The 26,937-nt window shown below is 39.7% G+C and overlaps 1 protein-coding gene across 1 annotated transcript; it reads left to right on the top strand.

Annotated features, from left to right (window-relative positions):
• Positions 1-26,192, top strand: LOC115380473 (alpha-1,6-mannosylglycoprotein 6-beta-N-acetylglucosaminyltransferase A-like). Its single transcript, XM_030081687.1, has 18 exons — positions 1-293; positions 6,736-6,826; positions 7,851-7,904; positions 8,310-8,510; positions 13,332-13,408; positions 13,844-13,933; positions 14,175-14,240; positions 14,787-14,969; positions 15,757-15,926; positions 18,285-18,413; positions 23,170-23,303; positions 23,733-23,866; positions 24,060-24,209; positions 24,486-24,632; positions 24,828-24,941; positions 25,161-25,235; positions 25,359-25,516; positions 25,991-26,192. Exons 2-18 carry the CDS (start codon positions 6,775-6,777, stop codon positions 26,190-26,192), a joined length of 2,136 nt encoding a protein of 711 aa, XP_029937547.1. The 5' UTR covers positions 1-293; positions 6,736-6,774.
• Positions 26,193-26,937: the final 745 nt, after the last annotated feature.

Genomic DNA, 26,937 nt, shown 5'->3' with positions numbered 1-26,937 from the left:
AACAGAGTCTATATCAATTTTTCCTCATTCCCCGATAGTTTTTATATTGTTATAAAATGATCACAAATGAGAGCTACTAAGGAGAGAGCAACAGTGAACAAAAGTGTAGCTGTGTGACAGTATGGACTGATACTGTCCATTTGCATAGTAGTAAAATATTTTACTAAGCTTACTGTTGGGCCTCTGTATGAAAATTGAATTGACCTTTTATACAGTAACCGGGGCTACCATAGTTCATGGCTCTCAGCTATTGACAGTAGAAAACTAGAAAAGGTTAAATTTTCTGCAGAAAGGTGAGTGTGCTTATTTCAGCTTGAAAAGTTTAAAGGGTGACAAAAATCTGAAATTGCTTAAGTCATTGAAAAGCATGTGTGAAAATAGTATCAGTTACTAGAAATTGCATTTCCTGAAGAAGATGCGTGTGAATGCCAAAACAAATTGCGTAAACAATGCTGAAAATTGCTGAAAAAACACCTGAAATGTAAAAGCAAAACTGGAGGAAATCAAAAGCTGAGAGCTGAGGGAAACTGCTGACACAATGCTGAAAACTGCTGGAAAAAAAAACAGTTGAAATGTGCAAGCAAAATCCTTAAAAGAGGATAGCTGAATTATTCCAAGCTGTATTTTATGTAGATGAAGCTGTAGTATTTAAAAGAGATGAGGCAGTAGATGAAGCAGCACTACAGTAAGGTAGTTGAAACAGTACATGATGTACTTGAAGTTGCACTCTATCTTTAGTTGAAGCAGTATGTGAAGTTGAAGAAGGTAAAGTAGTATTTGTAGAAGCTGAATCAGTTATTGAAGTATTTCAAGCAGTAGGTATAATAACTGAGTCGGCAGCTGTAGCCCAGTGGTTGAAGCTTCAAACATTACACTCAAGACATAAAAATTTAATAATATTAACATAGTGTGAGCAGCAGGGTGGGAATTATACCACAGCGCCTTGAAGCAACGCAATGTTTTGCATGCGAGCACTCTGATTGGTCAATCAGACGTTTAGAATGTGCTCAGATGAGCATGACAGCACAGCTAGCTGTGCTGTCATGCAAAACACCTCAACCCCAACCCCAACCAAATGAAAAACACCTCAACACTGAAAATATTACTCCGCCTAGCAATAGTAAAAACACAGGTGGTTGAGAGAGAGACAGGAGAGGAGTGATGGATCAGGTACAGGCTTTTACTTTGAAGAGAATACAATAAAAACTACTTGGTATCACTGAGATAAATGCATCAAAGTTTTGAGGATTTTAAACAGTAAAGGTATTAAAACATGAAAACATGAAAATGTCAGTGGAGACTGATACTGACCTGAAAACAGGACATAACCTCAAGCAAAATCTAAAACTACTTGAAGTGATACTGGAAGTGGTGATGATGATAGTAGTAGTGGTGGTGGTGGTAGTAATAGTAGTAGTAGTAGTAGTAGTGGTAGTAGTAGTAGAAGTAGTAGTAGTGGAAGGGGCTGCAGTTGTGAGTGAAGGTCATGTGACGGCTGAACTGAGAAGGGAACAGACGTGTGTCCTTATCAGTCATCTGACTGAAAGCTGTAAAGTGAGCATACCCTCAAACAAATACTCCAAAATTACGACTCAAAACCTGCATAGGCAGAAAAGGTTGAAAAATCTCTATGTTTCTGTGGTAAATATGTGTGTACAGTTCATAAATATTACAATGTAACAATTTCACTATGCATTGCTTCTGTACACTCAGGTCCTATTGAACTTGAAGTAAGCTTTATGACAATTGCTGAAGTTGGTCTCTCCTGACTAGATAATTAAATGTGTTGTGTTAACTCTCAGTTGTGCATCACTTTGGATAAAGCGATGCACACCTGATTTACTTCTATGCTCTTTGGATAAGTGCATAGAAGCAATTTTTTTCCCCCTCTCATCTCAGTCCATCAGGTGCTGAGGTGTTTGCGAAAGTCTTAAGTTTTTTCTTGAAGATCGAGAGGGAATCTGTGGTTTGAATGGAGTTTAGTAACTGAACTGCAGAGGAAAAGAGTCTAGCTAGCCACTTAAGTCCCTGTTGTGGTGGGGCCTTTCACTGGCAGAGCATAGTGAGTGGGAGGGAGTTCAAGTCGGCAGAAGCCTTTTTTGTTGCTGTTTTGTAAGTGAGTGTTGTTGAGGTTAGCAGTTTATAAAGATTCAGCCTATTTAGTAGACAGGAATGACGATTTGAAAGCAAGAAGTTCAGGCTCATTTGATGGTGGGGTGTTAAGACTGCCCTCAGATAGCTCACTCACTAGGAAAATCAGGGCTGGACTGGGACAAAAAAATCAGCCCTGGCATTTTTGGCCTGGACCAGCCCCACTTATCTCTTAATTTCTCTGTGCCTCCTGTGTGTTTCCTTTCCATTTTAACTTTTGTTCGATCTGTCCTTGGCATGACTGATTGACTGATTGACAGCCAAAGCCCAACACGGAGGGGGCCTTGGCCCTCGGCTGTGATCAGGCCAGTCCAGTGCCAGTCATGAGTAATGGGCCAATCAGACCACAACAACAACCAAAAAAAAAAAAAAAATCAATTGTGAATAATGGGCCTATCTACCTGTTTTATTGGTCAATCATCAAAAAGTCATTTGGCGCAAAAGACCTGCCGGCTCACTGAGCAAATGCCTGGTATGGCCTCATGGCCAGTCTAGCAGTGAGGAAAATAGTGAGTTGGCAGTTTGGCTGACATCAAATAGATGTCAACCAAAGTGGAATGAAGCTCAAGATCATGTGTAGATGGTCATGGGTTATGGTGACCTTTACCAAGTATAAAAAGTCCCATTGGATGCATTTACACATATCTAGGTACTAAAGCTAGCATGGAACAAGCATTTTATCAGCTTTTCACTCTCACACTTACCAAACACATTTGAGCCCAGTTTAAAATATAGCACAAATTCAGTTCCTTGAACTCTGATTCTCCCTTAAAGTTCCCCATTAAGTTGCCTAAAAATTATAATTATAAAAATATAGCACAGCAACATGTCCCTGTGTGCAAAAACCAGAAAAGTATGGATAAAATGTACATTAGTGCTGTGAGAAACTGATCAAGACGCGCACCACAGTAGGCAGAAAACTACTCTTCCTCAGCCAGCTGGAGGTAGCCTTAATGGACTTGCAATGTCTACTGGACGGTCTGAGAACAAACATTTCCGAGGCCTGGTGGCTGCGATGACGCACAAGCCGGAGCGTGTGTGTGTGTGCACTCTGCAGTTATAAATATCTTCTATAGAGGTCAGATCAGCACTGGTGACTTTAAGCACAGTCCACAGTACCTCTCCTAAAGCTTTATGCTCCTGAACACAGCTGCCATACCAGGCAGGAATAGCCTTTGTCAGGTTGCTTTCAATGGTGCATCTATAAAAATGACAAAGAACGTTTCTGTTCATACCAAACTTCCTGAGCTGCCTTAAAAATAAGAATGAAAGTTAATATGCTAACACTTTACAATAGCAGTACAACAATTGATGTTACTTAACATTAGTTAATGTTAGTTAATGCTGTAATGGTTAATTAACTGTTAGTTAATGATTATTATGGCATTTACTAATGTTAATAATATCTACAATAACCCTTAAATAACATATAAATGAATACCTTAGCATGAACAGCATTAGTTAACGTTTAGTTAACTGTTACTTAATGTTTATTTCCTGTTACTTAATGTTTATTATGGCATTAACTAACGTTAATTGTTGTACTCTTATTGTAAAGTGTTACCGTTAATATTTATGGCTACAGCGCTAAATCAGATAATTCAGCAGCACATCTTTGGTATCTTTGGAAACCTTTGGATCTCTACTAGAACTTAAAATAAAGTTCTGTGGGTTTGAACTAAGCTCAGCCACACAACAAGCATTTGTCATGGCAAATCCACCGATGGGACTGGCAGGACTGAGACATTACTGTGTTACAGCCGAATGTCCATCCATCCATCCATCCATCTTCTGCCGGTTATCCGGGGCCGGGTCGCGGGGGCAGCAGTCTAAGCAGAGATGCCCAGACTTCCCTCTCCCCAGACACTTCCGCCAGCTCCTCAGGAGGAACCTCAAGGCTTTCCCAGGCCAGCCGAGAGACATAGTCCCTCCAGTGTGTCCTGGGTCTTCCCCGGGGCCTCCTCCCGGTGGGGCATGCCCGGAACACCTCCCCAGGGAGGCGTCCGGGGGGCATCCGAAACAGATGCCCGAGCCACCTCAACTTGTTCCTCTCGATGCGGAGGAGCAGCGGCTCTACTCCGAGCTCCTCCCGAGTGACCGAGCTCCTCACCCTATCTCTAAGGGAGCGCCCGGCCACCCTACGAAGGAAACTCATTTCAGCCGCTTGTATCCGCGATCTTGTCCTTTCGGTCATTACCCAAAGCTCATGACCATAGGTGAGGGTAGGAACGTAGATTGACTGGTAAATCGAGAGCTTTGCCTTTCGGCTCAGCTCCTTCTTCACCATGACGGACCGGTACACCGACCGCATCACTGCGGAGGCTGCCCCGATCCGCCTGTCAATCTCACGCTCCATCTTTCCCTCACTCGTGAACAAGACCCCAAGATACTCCTCCACTTGAGGCAGGACTTCTCCACCAACCCGAATTATAGTAATGCATTATGAAGTTACAAAGTAATGCACCTTTCGTCTGTCTAATGTCTTCTGAGAATATTACTTTGGTTTCAACAACCTAAGCACACAAGCATACCCCATAATAATTTGAAATACTCAACATACTTTATTACAACTACAACTACTAATCACACAATACCAACTAAGATATATACAGTGGTGTAAAAAAGTTTTCGGACACCCTTAAAATTTTACACAATCTCAAATATTATCATGAAATATTTTTGGAAAAATCTTTTTTCGTGTTTCAAAAGGTGTGGCTGCATTAGACAGATACAAACAAATACAAATATATATTTATATATTTTATATATATATATATATTTTTTTTTTGTTTATTGTTTACAAGAAAAACTAACAAAACTAAATTCTTGACAAATTCTTCTGACCACAGAATCTTCTTCCAAGTCCTGGCTGTCCAGTTCTTGTGTGCCTGGGCCCAAAGACACCGGGCTAGCCTCTGTCTCTCATTGATCAGTGGCCTCTTGATAGCCTTGTAGGACCTTAAGCCATGATCTAAAAGTCGACCATGTACAGTGCGGGTGGAACACTGGACACCAGTTTGGTTTGACCACTGCTGCTGAAGCTCCTGTGATGTCATTCGGCGGTTTTGCCTGCACATGCGTATCAGGATGCGGTCATTTCTTGCTGAAGAAACCCTTGGACACCCAGATCTTGGTTTGTCTTCCAAGCTGTTGGTTTGTCTGTATTCCTGCAGAGTGTATCCAACTGCTGAAGGACTGCATCTGCACTTCCTGGCTATCTGGCGGCAGCTGTACCCTTCCTGGCTGAGAATCTTTATCTTCAGGTGTGTTTCCTGTTAGGTTCCTAGTTTTAGCCATTTTTGTGTCTGAAGAACTTTCAAATGTGCTGGCTTTATATAGACACGAAGCCTGGCAACAAAAATTGTGTCTTTTAATAAAAAGAACGACCTTCATCACTGGTACCAAAATGACCCAATACTCAAAATTTCTTATGTATTTTCATGGAACCAATCAATTTTAAGTTTTTAATGGCTTTTTTAGGATTTGTTTAGTATTTTGGCTGTGACTGTACTAAAAGAAATTGTACTTGAAGACCTAAGAGTGATTCTTAATGCAATATTTCACAAATGCATGGGGTGTCCAAAAACTTCTTTCCACCACTGTATAAATGACAGACAAATTATGTACAAACAACAAACAAGGTGTGGAATGAAATCTAATGAGACAAAACAACTGTAACAGGGAAAATACATACAAGAGTTACGACCCGGTAATATGATGTGATACCAATGATCATGTACCTGGAACATTAGCAGCATGTACTTCTAAACGTTAATTTAGGTATATTTTAGGAGAGTGTGAGCCAATTAGAGATTAGTGCTATGTGTTAAATGGACACCAGGAACTTAAGCAAAGTGCACTGTAGAAATACTTGATTATGTCGAGGGAATAATGTCTTGTGGAGTTGCGGAGCGGTGGCTGACAAAGGGATTGGCAGGAGGAGGCCATATTGGAGCAGCGGAGCTCTCGGAAGGAGGTGAGGAGAGTGAAGTCTGGCCATGGAGTTTCGGTCTGAGTCTCTGGACACAGCTCGGATGGAACGCTGGTTCGGATGGCACACGGGTTCGGATGGAGCTCAAGTTCAGATGGGGCACAAGATGGTCAGAGGGATTCTCAGATACATGGCATCTTTAAACCATTTTGGAACTTTGACGCTGATGGGAGTCTTGGCTACAATGTGATGTTGAGGATGTTTATTCAAAAAGTTTCCCAGGCTGTATCTGACCAATACCAGCTTTAAGTGGGGAACAGGAGGTGTGAGAGATTTTTCGGCTCCTAAAAGGTGAGAGGGCAGCTGTTAGTGGTCTCAGGCATGATAGGAAGGAATTGGCTTGATTTAGAAGGTTCTGTGAGTGAATGTAGTCCCTCAGATCTGTTGACCATATCAGCTTCCTCCAAGATGGGTTGTTCCTACAAGGATATATCACATCCTGTGTATTTATGCTATAAAGCACTGGCTAGTTCAACCTAGCACTGCTCTGCATGTACTGATTCTTTGACACAAAAATAACAGCTTGCTTTTTCCGTTTACTTGCAGAAAAAAATAATTTTGTCACCAGTTTGTTTATCTCTCACTGGTTTTAGAGCAACAAAGACCTGAGGGAAATCGGTGGGACCTTTGGCATGAAATTGAGAGAGAGTGAGATAATGGTGGCAGAAGAACACATGGCTGAAGGTGAGGAGACAGCACGAGATGGCAGAGGGACAGGATTTCTTTTATGTGAAGGGACAAGAACGATAGACAGATCTTAAACTTTCAAACAGTTTTCCAGTATGCACAAGGGGAAAAGGGAAAGGTGGGATAGTGGATAAAAGCAGTGGCAGTTCTGGACCGATTTTAATAAAGGGGAAGGAGAAAGAGGTACTGTGGCTCTTATGTCATGATAGATGTATTGCTATATTTTAAGTTTTAATTGTTGCAGTTAGTGAGGTGTGTCTTGCAAAGGGGGCTGCCAGGGTTGAATAACCTACATATAGTGGAACAAACAGCATAACCTACAGCAGTGGTTCCCAACCCAGTCCTCAAGTACCCCCTGTCCTGGAGGTTTTTGTTTCAGCTCTACTCTTTCACACCTGATCCAGTTAAGGCCCTAGCACCTTCATGCACGCCCTCTTCAGGTAGATCTGTTTCAGCCAATCAGTATGAAGCCCTTACATGGATCAGGTGTGAAAGAGTAGAGCTGAAACAAAAACCTCCAGGACAGGGGGTACTTGAGGACTGGGTTGGGAACCACTGACCTACAGAATGGGCTGCTGTGGTTGTACTACATAGATTAATGGACTTAATTTGAATACTTTATGATTACGCATCCTTGCTGCTGGTGCATAATATTGTAGTCACAGGGAGATTTGACTGAAATGAAGGATTGTCAAATGAGCTCTCCAGAGCTTTGACAGATGGAAAAAGGGAGATAATTATGATAAATGCAGATGTGCAAGCGAAGGTCAGATGAATGTAATGGTGGGAACAATGCAGTGACTTATACAAAGTAAGGGTTTGCTCACTCTATTCCCCCCTTTTTTTGTAGAGAAGCACTAAATTACGGTGAAAGAGTGTAATCATGCCCTTACAGAGTTTCTTTCTGTAAGAAAAAAAAAAAAAAAAGAATGAGATATTTTTAAATTCCCATCCCTGAACTTTCTGATCTTTCTCCTTCTCTTGCTTCCATTTGTCATTTTCTCTGTATCTTTTATTCCAGACCAAGTGAAGACTTTAACAAAGATAATGGACATTCTCCTGACCATAGCACAAGGTAAAGTGGAATCTCCTTAGGCTTGTGAAACTGACTTTTGAGATAAGAGATACTTCTCAGGTAGTGTCACAGCTCTCACTAAATGTCATGTAAACTCTGTTTTGAAAAAAAAAAAAAAAAAAAAAAAAAACACACAACAGTAACAGCAACACTGAGGAGTCTTAAAGTTTTTTAGTTTCAAGTGATTTTGATTTCAAGTAACACTGGCAAAAACCCTCCATGCTGACTGGAATTGTTTCATATATTGACTATAGATGAAACAATATTTGAATATTTGATTAGAAAGAATTGGAAAGTGTTGCTGTTTTGCTGTTGTCATTGTCAAAATTCTATGCAGGTAGATCTGGAAATGTTTTTGGGGCACATGAATAATCTGGAAATCTGTCTAACACTCTTTTACTATAGCCTCACCCCCACCTCCTGCCAATGTGACAGAGGGAGGACTCATGAGGGAAGAGCTCATTAAAGAGCTACGTTCTGACAAGGCCCGTCTGCAGCAGCAAGTGACTCGCTTAGAGGAACTCCTCAAGATATTGGTGGAGAAACAAGAGAAGACAGATCAACAAATCAAATCCAATAAAATTACACTGGGAGGTGTACCAAAGGGTATGTATCAGGCCTGGTTGAATAAAAGGGTGAATTTATTTTGATCATGCCCAAAATGTATCTTGACAACAAAAAAATATGTGTATGGTAAACATAAGAATGTAAGGCATCGTTATATCTAGAATGGACCCCCTTTGCCTTCAAAACTAACTTAATTCTTGGTGGCACAGATTCAACAAGTAGCCATCAGAATATGGATACACTGTGGTCATGAAGGGATGGACCTGTAGCCCATCTGCTTCAAGGTTCGACGAGTTGTGGACTCAGAGATGCCCTTCTGCATACCGCGGTTGGAACGAGTGATTATTTGAGTTACTGTTGCCTTTCTATCAGCTCAAACCAGTCTGGCCATTCTCCTATGACCTCTGGCATCAATGAGGCATTTTGGCACAGAGAACTGCCTCTCCCTGGATATTTTATTTTTTTCGGACCATTTTCCATAAACCGTAGAGATGGTTGTGTGTGAAAATCCTAGGAGATCAGCAGTTTCTGAAATACTCAGACCAGCCCGTCTGGCACCAACAACCATGCCACGTTCAAAGTCTCATTAACCACCTTACTTCTCATTCCTGATGCTCAGTTTGAACTTCAGTAGATCATCTTGATCTTGTCTACATGTCAAAATACACTGAATTGCTGCCATGTGATTGGCTGATTAGATAGATGGATCAGGTGGACTGCAGTGCAGGTTTAAAATAAATACGCTGTTCATTTTTGTCAGTGTCCATAAAAACTTGAGTTGTATTGTGGCCTTTGGCTATGTCAAGTATGACAGGAACACTTCAACAGCAGCAAAGATTTATTGGGCTGCTGATGATAGAGCAAATTACAGTTTTTTTCATTCGCTTTTTCCAGTATAATGAAACTGGGATCCACTTTGTCGTCATCTTCACCTCCAAACCACAGCAGAAGTTTTCTTTTGCAAATGTGTTCATACCTTTTCATTGGATTCACACATTTTTCACACTCTTTTGCACAACACTTCTCACATGTGTCATTTACATGGCCCTGACTCCATAGACTTCACTATGGTAGTCAAAAGCAAAACATCTGCTCACAGCTGATAGAAATGAGCTGCATCACTGTGAAATCACTAGTGCACCTGCATCACTACCCTTTCCACAAATCACCATTCACCAATCAATCAGTATGCACCTACAAAAAAAGGGGCCTATAAATTGTATTCTGTATTTTTTTTTTTCTCAACTTGAGTTTTTCTGTGTAATACTGTATGTGAATTACAGTATTTCAGTTTTTGCCATCAATACAGTACAATTTCACTTCAAAGTCTTTCTGAGTTTGGATGCAATTCTTTACTGTAAGTTCACATTTGAATGTGCAGCACACAGGAGAATCTTGTTCAAACTGAGAGCTGTATTTTGTATTCTGCTGTCAGCTGTGTTACAGTACAGTAGAGCTGATTAATACTCATTTGGGCAGAAGTTGAGTTGTTTGAGGGAAATAATGGATTTTGCTACTTGCTTTACAATATGTAACTATGTAAATTGTCAAAAATATGACTGCAATACATACAGGAAAAAAGTAAGGTTGAACCTGCTCAGACTGAAAAGGGTGTGTTGCATTTTGGTGTTCAGTATGAAGTGAGTGAGTGGCTGGATTAACTCGCTTGACTGCAAGTTGTATTGGGCGGTGACAAAATGTGCTTTTGCTGCATGTCTGAACATCAAAGCATCAGGAGTCTGTCCAGTATAAAGTTAGCTAACAGGAAACACTGCTTATGTTACCTTTAAAATGTACAATCCGATATATCAAATACGACCTAACTAGACAATTTTCTCATAATTGCAAAAACTGACTGGCATATACAAGATAGAAATAGGAGGGTTGTGAACCAATTCAAAACAATGACAACCGCACCAAAATATTTCCACACTTGGCATTAATTTGGGCCAACACGCTATGCATTGATTTTTTCCTTCTGTATAGATCCCAGAGAAAGTGCCAGTTAGGTACCAATTAACAATGCCATTCAGAGCACTTAACTACTAGGATGATTGACATATGCTGCATAAAACTAGCGTTTAAGAAAAGATGTCAGGCCTTCAGGTAGACCTAACAGCAATCATTCTTTAAGAGCAACTCCAACAACTGTTACAGTTTTTTTCAATCGCTTTACCTCCTCTGTCAACTCAGAAACGCTGGTATCAAAACAGTTAATACATAGGCCTAATGAGAGGTGCACTTCCCAAAATAACACATTTTGTTTGCAAAAGGCTCTTAACATGACAAAACATTTCAAACATGCAGCAAAAGCACATTTTGTCACCGCCCAATACAACTTGCAGTCAAGCGAGTTAATCCAGCCACTCACTCACTTCATACTCAACACCAAAATGCAACATACCCTTTTCAGTCTGAGCAGGTTCCACTTTACTTTTTTCCTGTGTATACTGCAGTCATATTTTTGACAATTTACATAGTTACATTGTAAAGCAAGTAGCAAAAGCCAATATTTCCCTCAAACAACTCAACTTCTGCCCAAATGAGTAGATTCCTTCAATCAGCTCTACTGTACTGTAACACAGCTGACAGCAGAATACAAAATACAGCAATCAGTTTGAGCAAGGTTCTCCTGTGAGCTACACATTCAAATGTGAACTTACAGTAAAGAACTGCATCCAAACTCAGAAAGACTTTGAAGTGAAATTTTACTGTATTGATGGCAAAAACTGAAATACTATAATTCACATACAGTATTACACAGAAAAACTCAAAGGAGTTGAGGAAAAAAAATACAAAATACAATTTATAGGCCCCTTTTTTGTAGGTGCATACTGATTGATTTGTGAATGGTGATTATTGGAAAGGGTAGTGATGCAGGTGCACTAGTGATTTCACAGTGATGCAGCTCATTTCTATCAGCTGTGAGCAGATGTTTTGCTTTTGACTACCATAGTGAAGTCAATGGAGTCAGGGCCATGTAAATGACACATGCGAGAAGTGTTGTGCAAAAGAGTGTGAAAAATGTGTGAATCCAATGAAAAGGTATGAACACATTTGCAAAAGAAAACTTCTGCTGTGGTTTGGAGGTGAAGATGACGACAAAGTGGATCCCAGTTTCATTATACTGGAAAAAGCGAATGAAAAAAACTGTAAAATTCAGCAAAGAAACGACCCTGCATTCAAGATTGAAGAGATCGATTTGTCACATGCATAACTATACATGTCTAGCAGCAGTGAAAGGGCATTTGCAAAACAACTCCATGAACAATGTTTAAAAAAGCAAAATTAAATGAAGAGAAAAACGTATAAAGCTTAATACAGGGAAATTGATAGAGTATCAATGCTATGATGGAAATATAAGCTATGTGCAGAGAAAAAAGCACCAGGGATAGCTGGCCAGCATATAATTTCAGCAGCCGCCGCAGGATGCCGCCTGGGCAGGCTACCTTCCTGCTGTTTATTTGTCTCAGAGCTCTCCTCACATCGTACTCTGAGGTGGAGAGTGTGCTGGTGCTCACGCTGCTGACTGTGACGCATATGGAAAAGGTGTTTAAATCTTTCACCAGTGAGGAGTCCACATCAGTCGAGGTGTTTGGCTGTCCTCTATAGTCATCCAAAGTCCTTGCCACATGTGCTTGCTGTCACAGTCTCAGTAGAGCAGTCATGACGGCAACGGGTCTCCCCCACGCTGTCTTGAATTTCTTGTGCTATCAGATTTATGCCATCTGAATGCTTTCTTGAGTCCTGTGTCATATCTGGTCTACGTGTCCACGTTTGACAGATCAGGATTCGGGATGCAGCACAATTTGCCCAAATTGTGACATAACCACCAACATGGCTGAACAGAGATGTTAATTTCATACAATAAAGCTAAAAATGAATAACAAGGACAAATTTAAGCGACATGCATATTTTTTCATAACTCTTGTGCTATGTTGTTAACATTCTTGTACAGTTTACTCTGCTATGGCTAGTGTGACTAATACATAAGTGTTGGACTAAAAGTATATTCACTTTCACACCATTATGACCTTTAATATGAACTTAGTGCTTAGAAAAAAACATTTCCGCCCACTAGTCATATTTACTACTTGGAAATCTGGAATTTCACTTGGTGGCCTATTTCCCACTTAAGCTACATAAAGTCATCAAGATCTCTAAGATGTTGCTCAGGATGGAATTCATCATGGAAATGTCACCAGTAATGCTACTTGTCATAGGTCCCTGTGACAGTTTCACAAAGATTTGAATGAACACACTGTAATGAATATGGATTTTATCTTTATTTAGCAGGATACTGCTATGACATAATGATGCAGAATACAAAAATGGCATCTTTATTAAATCACCAAAAGGTATAAGTATACATGCTCTGTCATAAAAGGATGAGGAGGGCTATAAACAATTAGGTACAACCAGGCACACCAGAACAAGCAAGGCTTCATTAAGCTGATAAGCATTACACATGAGAGGTGTGCCCTCTCATGTGCCCTAGCCTAAGGCAGACCTCTCAAACATGACACACTGACACCCTCTAAACAGAAGGGGCTGCAAATTATCAAACCAAGCACAAGCATCGCAGTCCACAACCCTCACCGGCTTAAAGAGAAACCATGTAACTAAAAATGCATTTACAGTCTCTAATGATATTGGGGTCAGACCTTAATACTCTCTGTTACCCTCCTGCAGGGAGCTTATTTGCTTCCAGAATGGAAAGCCATTTCTCAGTGCTGTGCACTCAGCATTTCCGCACTACCAGCAAAGATTAATATTTGGGGTATTCACACAGGGTAATGACATTAGAAGAGGACACTAAATCTTTTCACAACTCATCCATTCATGTGTCTCTTTTCTCAGAAAATCAGCCCAAAGAAGATGAAAACTGCCCTCTGCCATCCATGCATGGATACTCAGAATGTGAAGGAAAGCTGAGGGTGACTTTTTTTTTTTTTTTATTTATCATTCTTTCACTGAAAACTCATTGGCATATTTGGGTACAGTACTGATATACAGACTCAGGTTTAGGCATATAGATTATTAAAAATGAATTTGCTTGTTTCTGTTTATTAATCACCATAATAATCACATCTAGAAATAAACCAGTGTTTTAACTTTGATTGTATAAAGGACGTTTTGTGAATAAAAAAGGAGATATAGCCTACAAATGTAATCCTATTACATTTTCTTTTCACATTTATAAATGTTGAAAGGTTCACTACAGTCTATTTTTTTTTAAAAAAAAGCTATTCTGGCCTCTCTAATATTTTTTTTGATTACATGTGAAGTGTTGGTTGATTTTGTTTGCTTATTTGTTCATCTCTTTGTTTGTTTCTTGGTTTTGTGCCATTTGTCGTTGATTGTTGCACCAGTGGATGAAGGAAATGTGGAAGTCCGACCCGTGCTACAGCAGCTATGGAGTGAACGGGTCCCTCTGCTCCATGTTCATCTACCTCAGTGAGGTATCCCAAAGACCTCAGGCTCACAGTACTGGTTATCTAACACTGCTGAGTGAGAAAGTTATTACACAACCTCTGGGATTTTGCAAAAGCACAATGTCCAACCTCACAACCATTTGGATATTTCAAACGTGAAATGTGAAAATCTGTGTGTGTGTGTGTGTGTGTGTGTGTGTGTGTGTGTGTGTGTGTCTGTAAATGCCAACTTTTTTCACCCTCTTCCTTCTGTCTCTGTTGTTTTCAGGTGGAGTCCTGGTGTCCTCTGCTTCCAGGCCGAGTCGTCCCGCCAGTTCTGCCAGATAAGTCAGAGGTAAAGCTGAGGGCCAAACAATTCAAAAGCCTGATTAGATTAGATATATTAGCCATTATGTGGCTGTGGGTTTCTTTCATCTTTTTAGGTTTTGTTTGTCTCATGGTTTTTATTTTCCTCTGTACATTGTGTTCCTTTCGTCTTGTTTTTTTTTTTTTTAAATACTTACTCTTGTAGACCACTTTGAGTTGCATTTCATGACATGGAAGGTGTTATATAAGTAAAGTTTATCATTCTTATTTTTATTGTTATTCTTATCATAATGGTTTATGTACACAGTGTTTTGCAGGCTTTACCAGGCAACTTATCTCTTGGGACTTTTCTACTTATGTGTTATACTTTTCTTGGATATTTTAAAACATATTATTATTTATTATATGTTTTATTTATTTATTTATTTATTTATTATATTACCATATTATTGTTGTCTCATTAATGCATTTCTCTCGATATTCACCTCTGAGCATTTCTCAGGAAGGGGGCAGAAACCATCAGATTCTGAATAACACTGAACGAGCTCTGTGTGTGTGTGTGTCCTTCTTCCAGGACACTTTGGGGTCTGGCCCTGCTGTGGTGAGGGACAGTCTAGAGGAACTGTACCCACTGCTGACCAGGATGCATCAGTTCCGCTGGATCCACCAAAGGGTTCAGAGTATGGAGCAGGTCTGGGTGAAAGCTGGACGCTCCTTGTCAGCTAAATACAACCTCACAGAGCGCAAAGCAAAACAGGTACATAAGCATTCAGTGTTTCTGTCAGTGATGAACCGCCTTAATTGACACTCAAAACAGGAGTCATCATGAATACCAGGAATTTTGTGCGTGTGTGGTTTTGCGTATGTTTTTTGTATGTACTGTATTTTTAAGATTGACCTGTATCTAAGTTTGTTTGTGTGTTTGGTTGGTTGGTTTATTTTGGTCTGTCCCTGTATTTTATGTCAGTTGCTGCAACCAAATTGTCCCCTGGAAATAAGTAAAGACTAAACTGAACAAAAGCCAACTGATATGTTGGCGGCTTCAATTTTAACATATCGGTATTATTACTGTAGGTACATCATCAGTTAATTAAAAAAGTCTCATAAAATCAGCCATAAATATGAAATTAAATTCCCACTACCCAATAATAATGGCAGATTAATTTGTATGAAAATTAGTAATTGATTGACTTTTGAACTTAATTAAAGGAGACAAAGTTTTGTGAAGTGAGGATGACTTCAATGAACTACAATACACAAGCTACATACAACAATGAATGAATTTTATGATAGTAGTAATATATCAAGTAACCACAGCCAATACAATTTGAGTGCAACAGGCAACAAGCAGCACTGTGTGGCCTCTACATTATTATTGTTGGTCTTCAAAACGTTTTAATAAAAATGCATCAGAGCATGAGAGGATGTCCACTCTCCACTTTCCACTGTCTTTAAAACTCACTGATCAAATCCTGGTCAGAAAGAAGGGAAATAACATTTGAGGCAGTTTGTGATCCATGGAACTGCCCTCCTCCTCCACCCAGATCCTGGTGCATCCTGGCCTGGTGACGGATGAGTCGGGTTTCAGGATGGCAGAGTCTGCCTTCAGTGGCGGTCCACTGGGGGAGCTGGTCCAGTGGAGTGACCTCATCTCAACATTACACATCCTCGGTCACCATCTCCACCTCTCTGCCTCCTTGGCCGACCTAAAGGAGTGAGTATAGGCACAGACACCAATCCTGACTTGTTGTGAAACACCTGCATTTTGGGAGTCAAGGGTGTCGTTTTGTTCAGTTTGTTAGAGGGAAGTGAGAGAAATGCAGAATTGGTCCAATACCATACAGAAAACAAAGAAGCACACTTTTAGGTAACACTTTACAATCAGGTACATACATTTTTTTTCTAGTTACAAATGTGGATCAAATGAGGAACTAACTGCTAATAAAATATTAGTTAATAGGCAGTTCTTGAGTAACTCCTAATAAATTTTAGAGGTGATTAAATAATTGAGAAACGAGAGTTAAATATTATGTTAATGAACTAATATGTAATTATTTGTTTATGGGTATCTGTGAATTCTTATAATGGTCCTTTACTTAATGCATAGTTCTTGATTACTTCTGACTAATGTGCTGAACAGCACTTGACCAATAACAAATCATTACTTATTATTTAATTACTTATTAGGTAGCACTTTATAATGAGTACACACTATTAAGCATTAGTTAAGCATTAATAAATACTGAATACATCATTTATAACGCATGAATACTCATTAGTATGTAGTTTATAAACACAGTTATAAATGTTTTACTCATCATTTATAAGCACAGTAGTTATGGATCAGTAAACACTGAATTCATCATTTATAAAGCATGTTTCTGACATAAATACTCATTAGTATGTGATTTATAATCACAGTTATAAATGTTTTACTCATCATTTATAAGCACAGTAGTTATGGATCAGTAAACACTGAATTCATCATTTATAAGGCATGTTTCTGACATAAATACTCATTAGTATGTGGTTTATAATCACAGTTATAAATGTTTTACTCTTCATTAATAAGCTGGAGCAGTCAGACTGGAGAGATGGAGACCAGACAGAGGGCTCTGAAGGGAATCGACGGGTCCGGCGGATGCGGGCTCAAGAGAAAGCCGGAGACGGATATATCAGAGTCGACGGGCGTCAGTGGAACTAGTGGTGGTGAGTATGTGTTTGTTTGCTGGCACACATGGATGATAGCTAACGTTAGCTTAGCTTAGCTTCGGGAAGCAGGAGCTAAGACCTCCAGCTGCTAAGCTAACGTTAGCTATCATCCAGCTAACGTTAGCTTAGCTTAGCTTCGGGAAGCGAGAGCTAACGCCTTCAGCTGCTAACATCCATGTGTGCCAGCAGACAAACACATACTCACCACCACTAGTTCCACTGACGCCCGTCGACTCTGATATATCCGTCTCCACACCGGCTTTCTCTTGAGCCCGCATCCGCCGGACCCGTCGATTCCCTTCAGAGCCCTCCGTCTCCATCTCTCCAGTCTGACCGCTACACCTGTACGTAAAGTGTTGCGGTCTGCTACGTCATCACGTTGATGACGTGCTGAGAGCGGGATCCCTTGAAATCACATTTGTAAATGCTTTATAAGGCATAGATAGTCCCCACTTTAGATGAGCTCACACAAAATGCTTAATTAACGAGTAGTAAGTGCTTTGCAACTGCCTGAATTCATGAATTCCTGAATAATAAACTGTTTATAAGCCATCCATTGGAAATGGACTTTGTGAGATTTTATAAAACATCTACTAACACACTCACTAACCATTAGTACATGTCTGAATAGTGGAGCATGCAGACATGTACATCTAAATCGACTGTTCATTATTTGCACAGGCTTTCTAAATGATCTTACCAACCACTGACAAATCCTAAATACCTGGTGGGTAAGTGATGTAATACTTAATTTAGAAATGCTGAATCCATCATTTATATAGATGAGCTTATTAATGAAGAGTAAAACATTTATAACTGTGATTATAAACCACATACTAATGAGTATTTACGTCAGAAACATGCTTTATAAATGATGAATTCAATGTTTACTAATCCATAACTACTGTGCTTATAAATGATGAGTAAAACATTTATAACTGTGATTATAAACCACATACTAATGAGTATTTATGTCAGAAACATGCTTTATAAATGATGAATTCAGTGTTTACTGATCCATAACTACTGTGCTTATAAATGATGAGTAAAACATTTATAACTGTGTTTATAAACTACATACTAATGAGTATTCATGCGTTATAAATGATGTATTCAGTATTTATTAATGCTTAACTAATGCTTAATAGTGTGTACTCATTATAAAGTGCTACCACTTATGATTATCCACCTCTTACACATAAGGTCTTGTTAGTCATTAGTCAAGTTATACAACTCAATGACTTTTGCAACTTTGAATACAACCTGTAGGTAGGTAGCACACTCAATAAAAATGTTATTGCCTACAAATATGTGGGAATCAATTTCCCTCCCATCACTTTGTGTTTCTCACTCTCTCTAGGATCCTAGGGAATAACTCTGGGAGCTGTCCGCCTCGTAATCCTAAATTTACAATAAATCTGATCTATACAGACATTGTTGGCCTTCATCAGATTAAGGCTCTACTAGGCCGGTCTTGGACCAAATACAGGTGAGCATCAGGATCAGGCCATGAAGATGCATTTTGACAACCCAAAACCTAATTTCAAAAGAAAAACTAAATAAATGAGAGAAAACAAAGTCAAAAAAGAGAGAAAGATAATCAGTCTAAACAGTTAAAAAATGGTTGGATTGCACTTTAATGGTTGAAATTACATTTCAAATTATTTAAACTAATTTAAAAAATGTTTTAACACAGTAATAGCCTTTGCTGTATTAATTATCAAGATTACTGACCGTTATCAATTTCAGTATTAACACCTTGGCTAGTCATTATTATTGATGTGTTAAAAAATATACACACTGTTAACTGTGTTAGGGAGTAAGTAGTTTCATGTAACTAAATTAAATTACAAAATAAATGTAATTGTTATAGTTACTGAGAAAAAACATAGTTATTAATCAAAATGTCGGTGATTACAAAGTGTTTCATCTGAATATATTTTTTTTTTCGGTAAAAAAACTTATATGTAGATATAACATTTACTGTGTAGCAGACAATGTGGGTCTGCAAAGCCGTTGGGACAAATTTGAGGGGAACACCATCAAGGTTAGGATGGCTTGCAGGGAGCTCTTTCTACGTCTAGACACGCTCCATTCATTTGGCAGTATGCTCTTAAATTCTGAGTGTTGCCTTTGATTGGTTCTCTTGTTTGAGTTTGCCCCGCCTCTTGTCTGCCAATCCAATCAATGCCTATTGCTCACCGTCTGCCCTGCAACCAGGCGACTACATCAAGGCGGCTTGTTGTTTGGGATCTACAGATTTGTGATTTGTTTTGGTGATTGTGCTTAAAAATCAAAACAGTCTTATCTTAATTCAAGTTTATTGAAGAACATATTATTGAAGAACTAGTTTAAACTTATGTTTTTTAAGGACTTTTCAGCTTCATAGTCCAGTTTAAGGCATTTGTTAGAAAAGTAATCAAAAAGTAATCAAATGTAACAACATATTTTGATGAAGTGATTAAATAAGTTACATTAGTTATGAGATTTTTAACAGGGTAACTGGTAACCCATAACCTATTACACTTCAAAAGTAACCTTCCCAACACCGACTGTCAGAATGATGCTCTCATCAAGAACAACCAACAGCATGGCAACAGGAAACATATCAACCCACCCGAATGATGCACTCTGAGTCAATTAGTCACAAATAAGTCATCTTGTTTTGACCCAAACAGACGCATCAGCAGAGTAAAGCCTTCAAATTTGGTCAAAATCCAGACTGTGGTGTTTGAGATTTTGTGTGTGACAAATGAACAAACAGAACTCATAATTCCTTCTTTTGGCCATTTAGTGTACAATAATTTTGAAAATGCTGCAAGGCAGAGGTGAGATTCATTGTGATTTAATCATTTGGGGCTAGGAGGGGCACTTTAATTTTAATTTTTATTATTATTCAGGGGAGAGAAAATCATTAGTCGTTTCAACTTGAGGAAAAGGGATCTGATTCAGTGCAGAGGAGGTCAGGTCAGGTCAGACTTTAAGAGATTTGTCTTTTAGACTTTGACATACTGCCAAAAGAAGTGCAACACATTTTACAGCTTAACATAATTATACTTTGTTTACCTAGAAACATTACGTCAGAAATCATATTCATGCCTACTGCAGTTTTAGAGCTGAGACTAATCCCTGTCCAGCCACTGCTGGGATGTGAGGATATGCAAATGGTGACGAGTCATCTAAGTTAGCTAAGTTAGATATGCAAATGGTGACGAGTCATCTAAGTTAGCTAAGTTAGATATGCAAATGGTGACGAGTCATCTAAGTTAGCTAAAACAATGTCTAAAATTTCGCCTATAAAAGGCTATGAAATATGGCCTGTTGAATCTTTATGCAAGGAGACAAAGTTCATTATACAAACAGGCCTCTTGCTCTTCATGATGGGATTTCAAATATCATTAATTTTCCCCATTTCACCAAATAATTTTCAGTTTGGGCTGACTTTAGTCAACTGTGAGGGACATTTATTGGTTATTGTTCACAAAATATTTGCACAATTATGGGATTCACATATGTATGTAGTAAATATCAAACTAGAAAAATGAAAGTAGCTCTGTTTACCTCAAACACTGTTTCTTTTTCAATTTTGGAGCCAGTGAGGAAGAGGATAAACCAAAGCAGCTGGTAGCGGCAGACAGCTTTCAAGAGTTGGAACGTGACCTCGCGTACAGATTCCTTGAACGCATTGAACACATTGAAGAAATCTGTAAACTTGATGTGGCACGTCTTCACAGTCTGAGCAAGTGTTACCATCATCTTGTCAATCATGGTGATGAGAGATCTTGTGAGATTTTTTTCTCAGGAAAAATTTGCAGCTAAGTTTTGTTGAACTGTTGGAAAATGTGTGGGATGTGATAGCGGGGCTGAGACGTGTTGTAGAGAAAGAACTCCAGCAATCGTGTTTATAGAAAGACAGACAGACAGACAGAGATATCTAATTAAGATGTTATCAAAAGTTTCATTCAAGCCCCTCAATGCACATCTGTTGAACAGCCAGCAAAAATGTTAAATGGGCATCTTTTGAACGGGTTTTAGTTCAGTGGGCATCCTGGGGACAGCAAGAGTGCCAGTGAACATCTGGTGGCAGACAATATCAGGCAATGGAAAGATCTATGAGGATTAGGGCTGAGGAGAAACTGTCGTGCTTCAACGAAAGCACTGAAAAAAATACAGTCCCAGTGGATTGGGCACTCCTGATGCCAGACTGGTTGCGGCTCAGTCTTGTGAGAGATAAGTGGAGAGTTGGTTTGAGGCAGCATAACAGGTTTCTTGAGCGCTGTATCTTTCTTTCAAGTTAATTAAATACAGCCACAAGTCAGAGAGCAAGTTGACGATGCAATCAGGAAGGAGAGCGGATGAAAAGCCAGTATGTCTGGTGGTATGTCTGTGGGTGCAGAGAACTTTTCGGACTTCATCTGGTGAGAGGAGAGAAAGACAATAACTCGGTTAGAAGAGGAGACAATAAGTGAGTTGAGTAGATGACTACAAGACCAAAGCTGGTGTCATAAGATCAGAAGCAGCCCTGGATGTTATCAGCCTTCTTCTGAAAGAAGGTTACAAAGTGTTTGGCAGAGAGCAAAGGGATGTGCCTGGAGCAGAGAGTGGCTAAAGTTCAAGGCAGATGATTCGCTCGGCTGAAGGTTGACTGAGCGGCACAGACAGAAGCACAGAAATTGAAAGAGTGACAGGTCATTAGATAAGGCAGGCTTAAGAGCAGGGTGAGAACAGGATGGCAGGTCCAGAGAAAAAGGGACAGAAACTCAAAGGGGCATGAGCAGATAGAAATGTAAAGGCTGGAGGGTCGATAAGGGAAGGTGGAAAGGACAAATGACAAGAGATGGAAGGGGGGATAATTAAAGACAGCCAAAGCAGTTTTTCTTTTGTAAACACACTTATTTATTATTTTCAAAAATTCAAACCAAAACACATTGAGTATGCCCTTAAGACTGAATACATATGTTGAATGAATTTTCTACCTTAAAAGACATTTACATTAGAATATTTTGAAAGTTGCATTTTTTTTTTTTTTTTTTTTTTTTTTACATCGATGTGTGTAGTATGTTATCCCCATGGCACATATGGTACGGCAGAAATCACATGTCAGGACGCCAGACTTTCAGGCATGTTGCCCTTCTGGTCACACCCATCAGTCTCACCCAAGGCAGGCACTCTACCATTAAGAACTGATTAAAATTGTGATAGTCGTGCCATGACTTCACTGATTGGGTTTCGCCAAAAGTGCAACATACCTGAAAGTTGCAGCCCCTAGAGGGCAGTGCAGCAGAGGTCTTCTATCATACGCAATGTAATGTTGACACACTCTTTAACATTTTGAACGGGCAGAAATGAAACAAAGCCGACAAGCTTGTACAGGCAGACAACTTGAGTGGCTCTGCTCTGGATCAGCTATTCAAGCTGTCAAACTCACCTCTTCTTTTTACGCCACTGCTCACCCTGTTGCCCCTGTTGCTGCTGCTGCTGCTTCTCACACACCCCACCGCCACCCCAACATCGTCCTGTGGGCTTTATTTGTTAATCGTTCCCCATAGAGAGGGTTTTTATCGATCTCTCCCTCTCGCTTTCAGTGTTGTTAAACTACTGTTTGCAGAGAGTGATATGAAACAGAGCTTTGATATAAACAGCCAAAATAAAATCCATATCTGCATTTGCTGTGACTTAAATGTTCCAGTCACTGTACAAGTTTTCTGATTTAAATGCGGATAAATGTGGATTTCTAAATCGGACAATTCAAAATGATGCTGTGTGTGCTTATTTGGAATTATGACTAAGGTTATGCTTTATTTTAAAACACACAAGAACAGATGTTAGTTCAATCCAATTATCTAGAAATGAGTCATTATTACTCAGAATTTGTTCCCCTAACCGCTCTAAAGCTTCTAATACCAACTTAATACTGACATAGTCAAACATTTAGTCACACAAACATTTCTCCTGTATCAGTGTTTTTCAAGATGATTGATTAAGTATTACAAAGCCTTACAAGTCTTACTCCATACAATGGAATAGAGCTTAATTCAGGTGTAAGTGCTTATTTACTAAGCATTAGTAAGCGTAACACATGAACTTATGGAGTAAAAAGGTCCCAATGTTTTATAGTGCACTGAATAAGGCATGCAAAATTAGTCAGTAAGTAGCTAATAACGATTAATTCAGACCTAATAAACTGCTAATACTCACACTAATAAATAACTAATTAATTAACTATGTGTGTATGTACCAACCAGGTGTAAGATTCGTGTGTTGGACTCTTTTGGCACTGAACCAGACTTTAACCATGAGGCCTGGGCCCAAAAACACAACCTAAAGACTTACTGGGGAGGCTTCGGCCTAATGCCAATGCAGTTCAACACCATGTTCCGTAAGCCTCTCTCTCTCTCTCTCTCTCTCTCTCTCTCTCTCTCTCTCTCTCTCTCACACACACACACACACACACACACAGCACAGCTAATTTTACTCACAGTGTTCATCAACATGTCAATGAATCATGTTATGACCTATTTCCACAAGTGCGAATTTTGTGATTTGTTGTACATTGCTTGCTTTTGAGAAGGATGGAAATTGTTACTGTCAAAATACAATAAATTATCACTTTAATATCTTTAACTTTATTTATGACTCTAATTGTATTGCCTATTTAAAATCTAATCTTTAAAAGTGTTTTGATCTATGCCCCCATTATTAACATCTGGCATTAAAATTCTAAGACTAGTATTCTAGTTAAAGTACATCTTCCAATAATGATTTTTTTATGTGTCTTGTGTGGTGTGTTTTGTCTTTTTGTGAGCAGCCCATACACCAGACAACACGTTCTTGGGCTTTGTGGTGGAGCACCCGCTGAGCTCCAAGCAAACCCAGTTGCTCCACTCCACTACAAGAAGGAAACAGGCCCTGGTGTACGGCAAGAGAGCCACGTTCTGGGAGGTATCAAGACATGAGGAGTTAAATAAATTTTAATCAAATTCTTATTTTTACTTTCCTCCTATTTGCCTATTTAATGTTTAGTCTGCAGTTTCCTCCTTTTTGTTCAGACTGTGAAATGAGTGTTTATTAAGGTAGAGGTGTAATTTGTGCCATCTTCAGATAACGACCTGCTTCTTCTACTGCTACATTGCAGGGGAAAGGGGCTTATCTTGACCTTATCCATAAGTATTTTGAGCTTCATGGGACGGTTGACAACAATAAATCTTCTGCGGTTCCAAGCTATGTGAAAAATCATGGCATTATTTCAGGGACTGAGGTACAGACTCTGCTGCGGCAAAGCAAGGTGAGCAGGAGAAGTGGCCTTTCACTCAACTTACTCCTGTTATACATTGACACACACACACACACACACACACACACACAAAAGCAGCACTACTGTGAGGTTAAATCATTGTGCTGGTCTTGGCTGGCACCATGTGGTGACAGTAAGGAAGTACAGCTGTTAATTAATGATATTGTAATATGCATGTATGAGTGAATTTGTATGCATGCATGTCTCTTTGTGCTTACCCACAGCATGGCAGGAGGTTCTGAACTATTTTCCTGTGATATTCTGTAGGTGTTCGTGGGCTTATCTTTCCCGTATGAAGGCCCTGCCCCTCTGGAGGCCATAGCCAATGGCTGTGCTTTCCTGAACCCCAGGTTACACCCGCCTCAGAGTAGCTTGAACTCCGACTTCTTCAATGGAAAGCCCAACCGCAGAGAAGTAAGGGACACTAAAATCTTCCACACTGAGGCAAACAGTGAAATCAACCCACTCTTTAACTAGTGTATATTTTTGTGAATTTAATTAAATGATGGATACATGAAGTCACTACAGCTTACAGTTTATGCTTTTAATTGCCCCAACTGTTAATTACATCTGTTTTCAGAATTTTTTTTTTTTTTTCTTGGGCTGCAGGTGACATCCCAACATCCTTATGCCGAGGCCATAGGAGAGCCCTATGTATGGGTGGTAGATATGGACAACGCCACAGATGTGGAGAGAGCCCTCACTGCTATCCTCAACCAAACTGTAAGTGTCTTCAAAGTATGACTTCAAGCCTGCCTTGTTCCCACAGAGTCTAAGTACAAGCAGTGGTTCAGCTTCACAAACAAAGAACATCTGTATGTCAGAAAAACAACACCTGTTCTACTCATCTATACTTCATTAACTTTACATTTTGTAAGTTGTGGGTCTTTATTTCAGTTCATTCTATTTTCATGAATTTACATGTTGATTTGTTGATTTCAGATTGAGCCCTACCTACCATATGAGTATACTTGTGAAGGAATGCTACAGAGGGTGAACACCCTTATTGAAAAACAGGTGGGAAGAATGTGGGATAGGGGAGGGAAAAATAGTCTCTTCTCTTCTCTTCTCTTCTCTTCTCTTCTCTTCTCTTCTCTTCTCTTCTCTTCTCTTCTCATTTGGTTCTCGCTTCCCCTTCAGGACTTCTGCCACGGTCCTGTGAGCTGGCCTCCACTGAGCGTGCTCCAGGTTGTGATACCAGAAGCCGGCACTTCATGTAAACAGGCATGTGAGAATGTGGGGCTGATCTGTGAACCAGCATTTTTCCCTCATCTCAACAGTGCTGAGGCTCTTGCAAAGTAAGATTGCTACACACACACACGTGCACACACACACACACACACACACACACACACACACACACACACACACACACACACACACACACACACACACACACACACACGCACACACACACATATATACTGTACATGATGTGACTTAAACACAGCATGAATGCACCCTGACTTACAGCCTGCTTAATGCTCATGTTCCTGTGTGTATATGGAACCTGCTTTGTACTGAGTGATGTAGTCCCTGGATGTAAGTTTGTTACTGAGTGAAGGACCCCTACATCATTACTTTAATTGGATTCTTGATGACTTAAAATGAGGTTTTCATTGTAAACAAACTTGGTTTTGTTCATTTTTTTTTGTTTGTTTCTTGGCAAATGCTGTGAGTCTTCAGCCTAACAAATATGTTGAATGCTTTGTGTACCTTTTAAAATGTAACCCAATCACTGATCACTTCTTCTCTGTTTTGCAATTTACCAGGCACAATGTGGATTGTCTACAATCAGGGTCTTATGACAGCGAAGTAGTGCTGCCAGCCTTTGACAATGGCACTAGACACTGTCTCTTGCAGTCTGACCCCTTGCTCTTTAGCTGTGTGAGATCACACCCATCCCTTATCCGCATCTGCCCCTGTAGAGACTACATTAAGGACCAGATAGCGCTGTGCAAGGCATGTGTCTAAGAGCTAGACAGACATGCAAGAAAACCTGAGGGTATTACTCAAGCCAAATCTGGGACTGAAATGCAGTGCCACCCCGTGGCAACAAGACTGTCCTACAACTTGTCTCTGATCACGTCAGCCGAGCCTTTTTCAGGTGGCACTGTGGCTCAAAGCGAGGAGAATTCAGCTTTGATTCTGGTTTCTGGTTTTGATTGTTTCATTTTCTTGACATTTTACAAAGGCATGAAAAGTAAGATGAGATGGAGAGCACAGGTATGACTGAATCACACTGACTGGGCCGGACCCTTATGAACTTTGGACAATGTCACCAGCATACGAGTATTTTTGTATGTGGCCTTGAGATTGTATAAAAAATGAGAAACCAGGCCAGTATCATGACATCAAATGCTGCCTTGGATACAGCGACCTTTTTGTCTCATGTCAAAAACACACATGTACTTAACCATCTGTTGCCACTGACTGGATGAAACAAACAGCTGTGTACCCAGGTGTAACAGAACACTAGCAAGATAGATGTGTAAACACCTGCCATGCATGACGTAGTTACAGTTTTGTGGACACTCTCTTCTTTTATAAATTAGATGTCAGCAGGTTTGCAGACTTGCTTAAAGTCCACATGGATCACTCTAACAGTCCACATCAGAGACCTTAAGTTTTTATTTTGCAGAGAAAGAGCCCCAAGCCTTTGTGAGCAGATGTCAAGTAGGCTGTTATTTGGACATTAGGAATCAGCCATTGTCCCTCA

This window comes from Myripristis murdjan, chromosome 21 (assembly GCF_902150065.1).
Source record: "Myripristis murdjan chromosome 21, fMyrMur1.1, whole genome shotgun sequence".
Taxonomy (NCBI): Eukaryota; Metazoa; Chordata; class Actinopteri; order Holocentriformes; family Holocentridae; genus Myripristis; species Myripristis murdjan.
Note: the sequence above shows the minus strand (reverse complement) of the source record. Positions and strands in the feature narration are given on the sequence as shown.

Excerpts from the sequence above, each read along its gene's own strand:
- LOC115380473 (XM_030081687.1), top strand. The coding sequence starts at position 6,775 with ATGAAATTGAGAGAGAGTGAGATAATGGTGGCAGAAGAACACATGGCT. Across the intron at positions 7,905-8,309 it reads TCTCCTGACCATAGCACAAG|CCTCACCCCCACCTCCTGCC; the intron begins GTAAAGTGGAAT and ends CTTTTACTATAG. Across the intron at positions 25,236-25,358 it reads ACACCCTTATTGAAAAACAG|GACTTCTGCCACGGTCCTGT; the intron begins GTGGGAAGAATG and ends CTTCCCCTTCAG.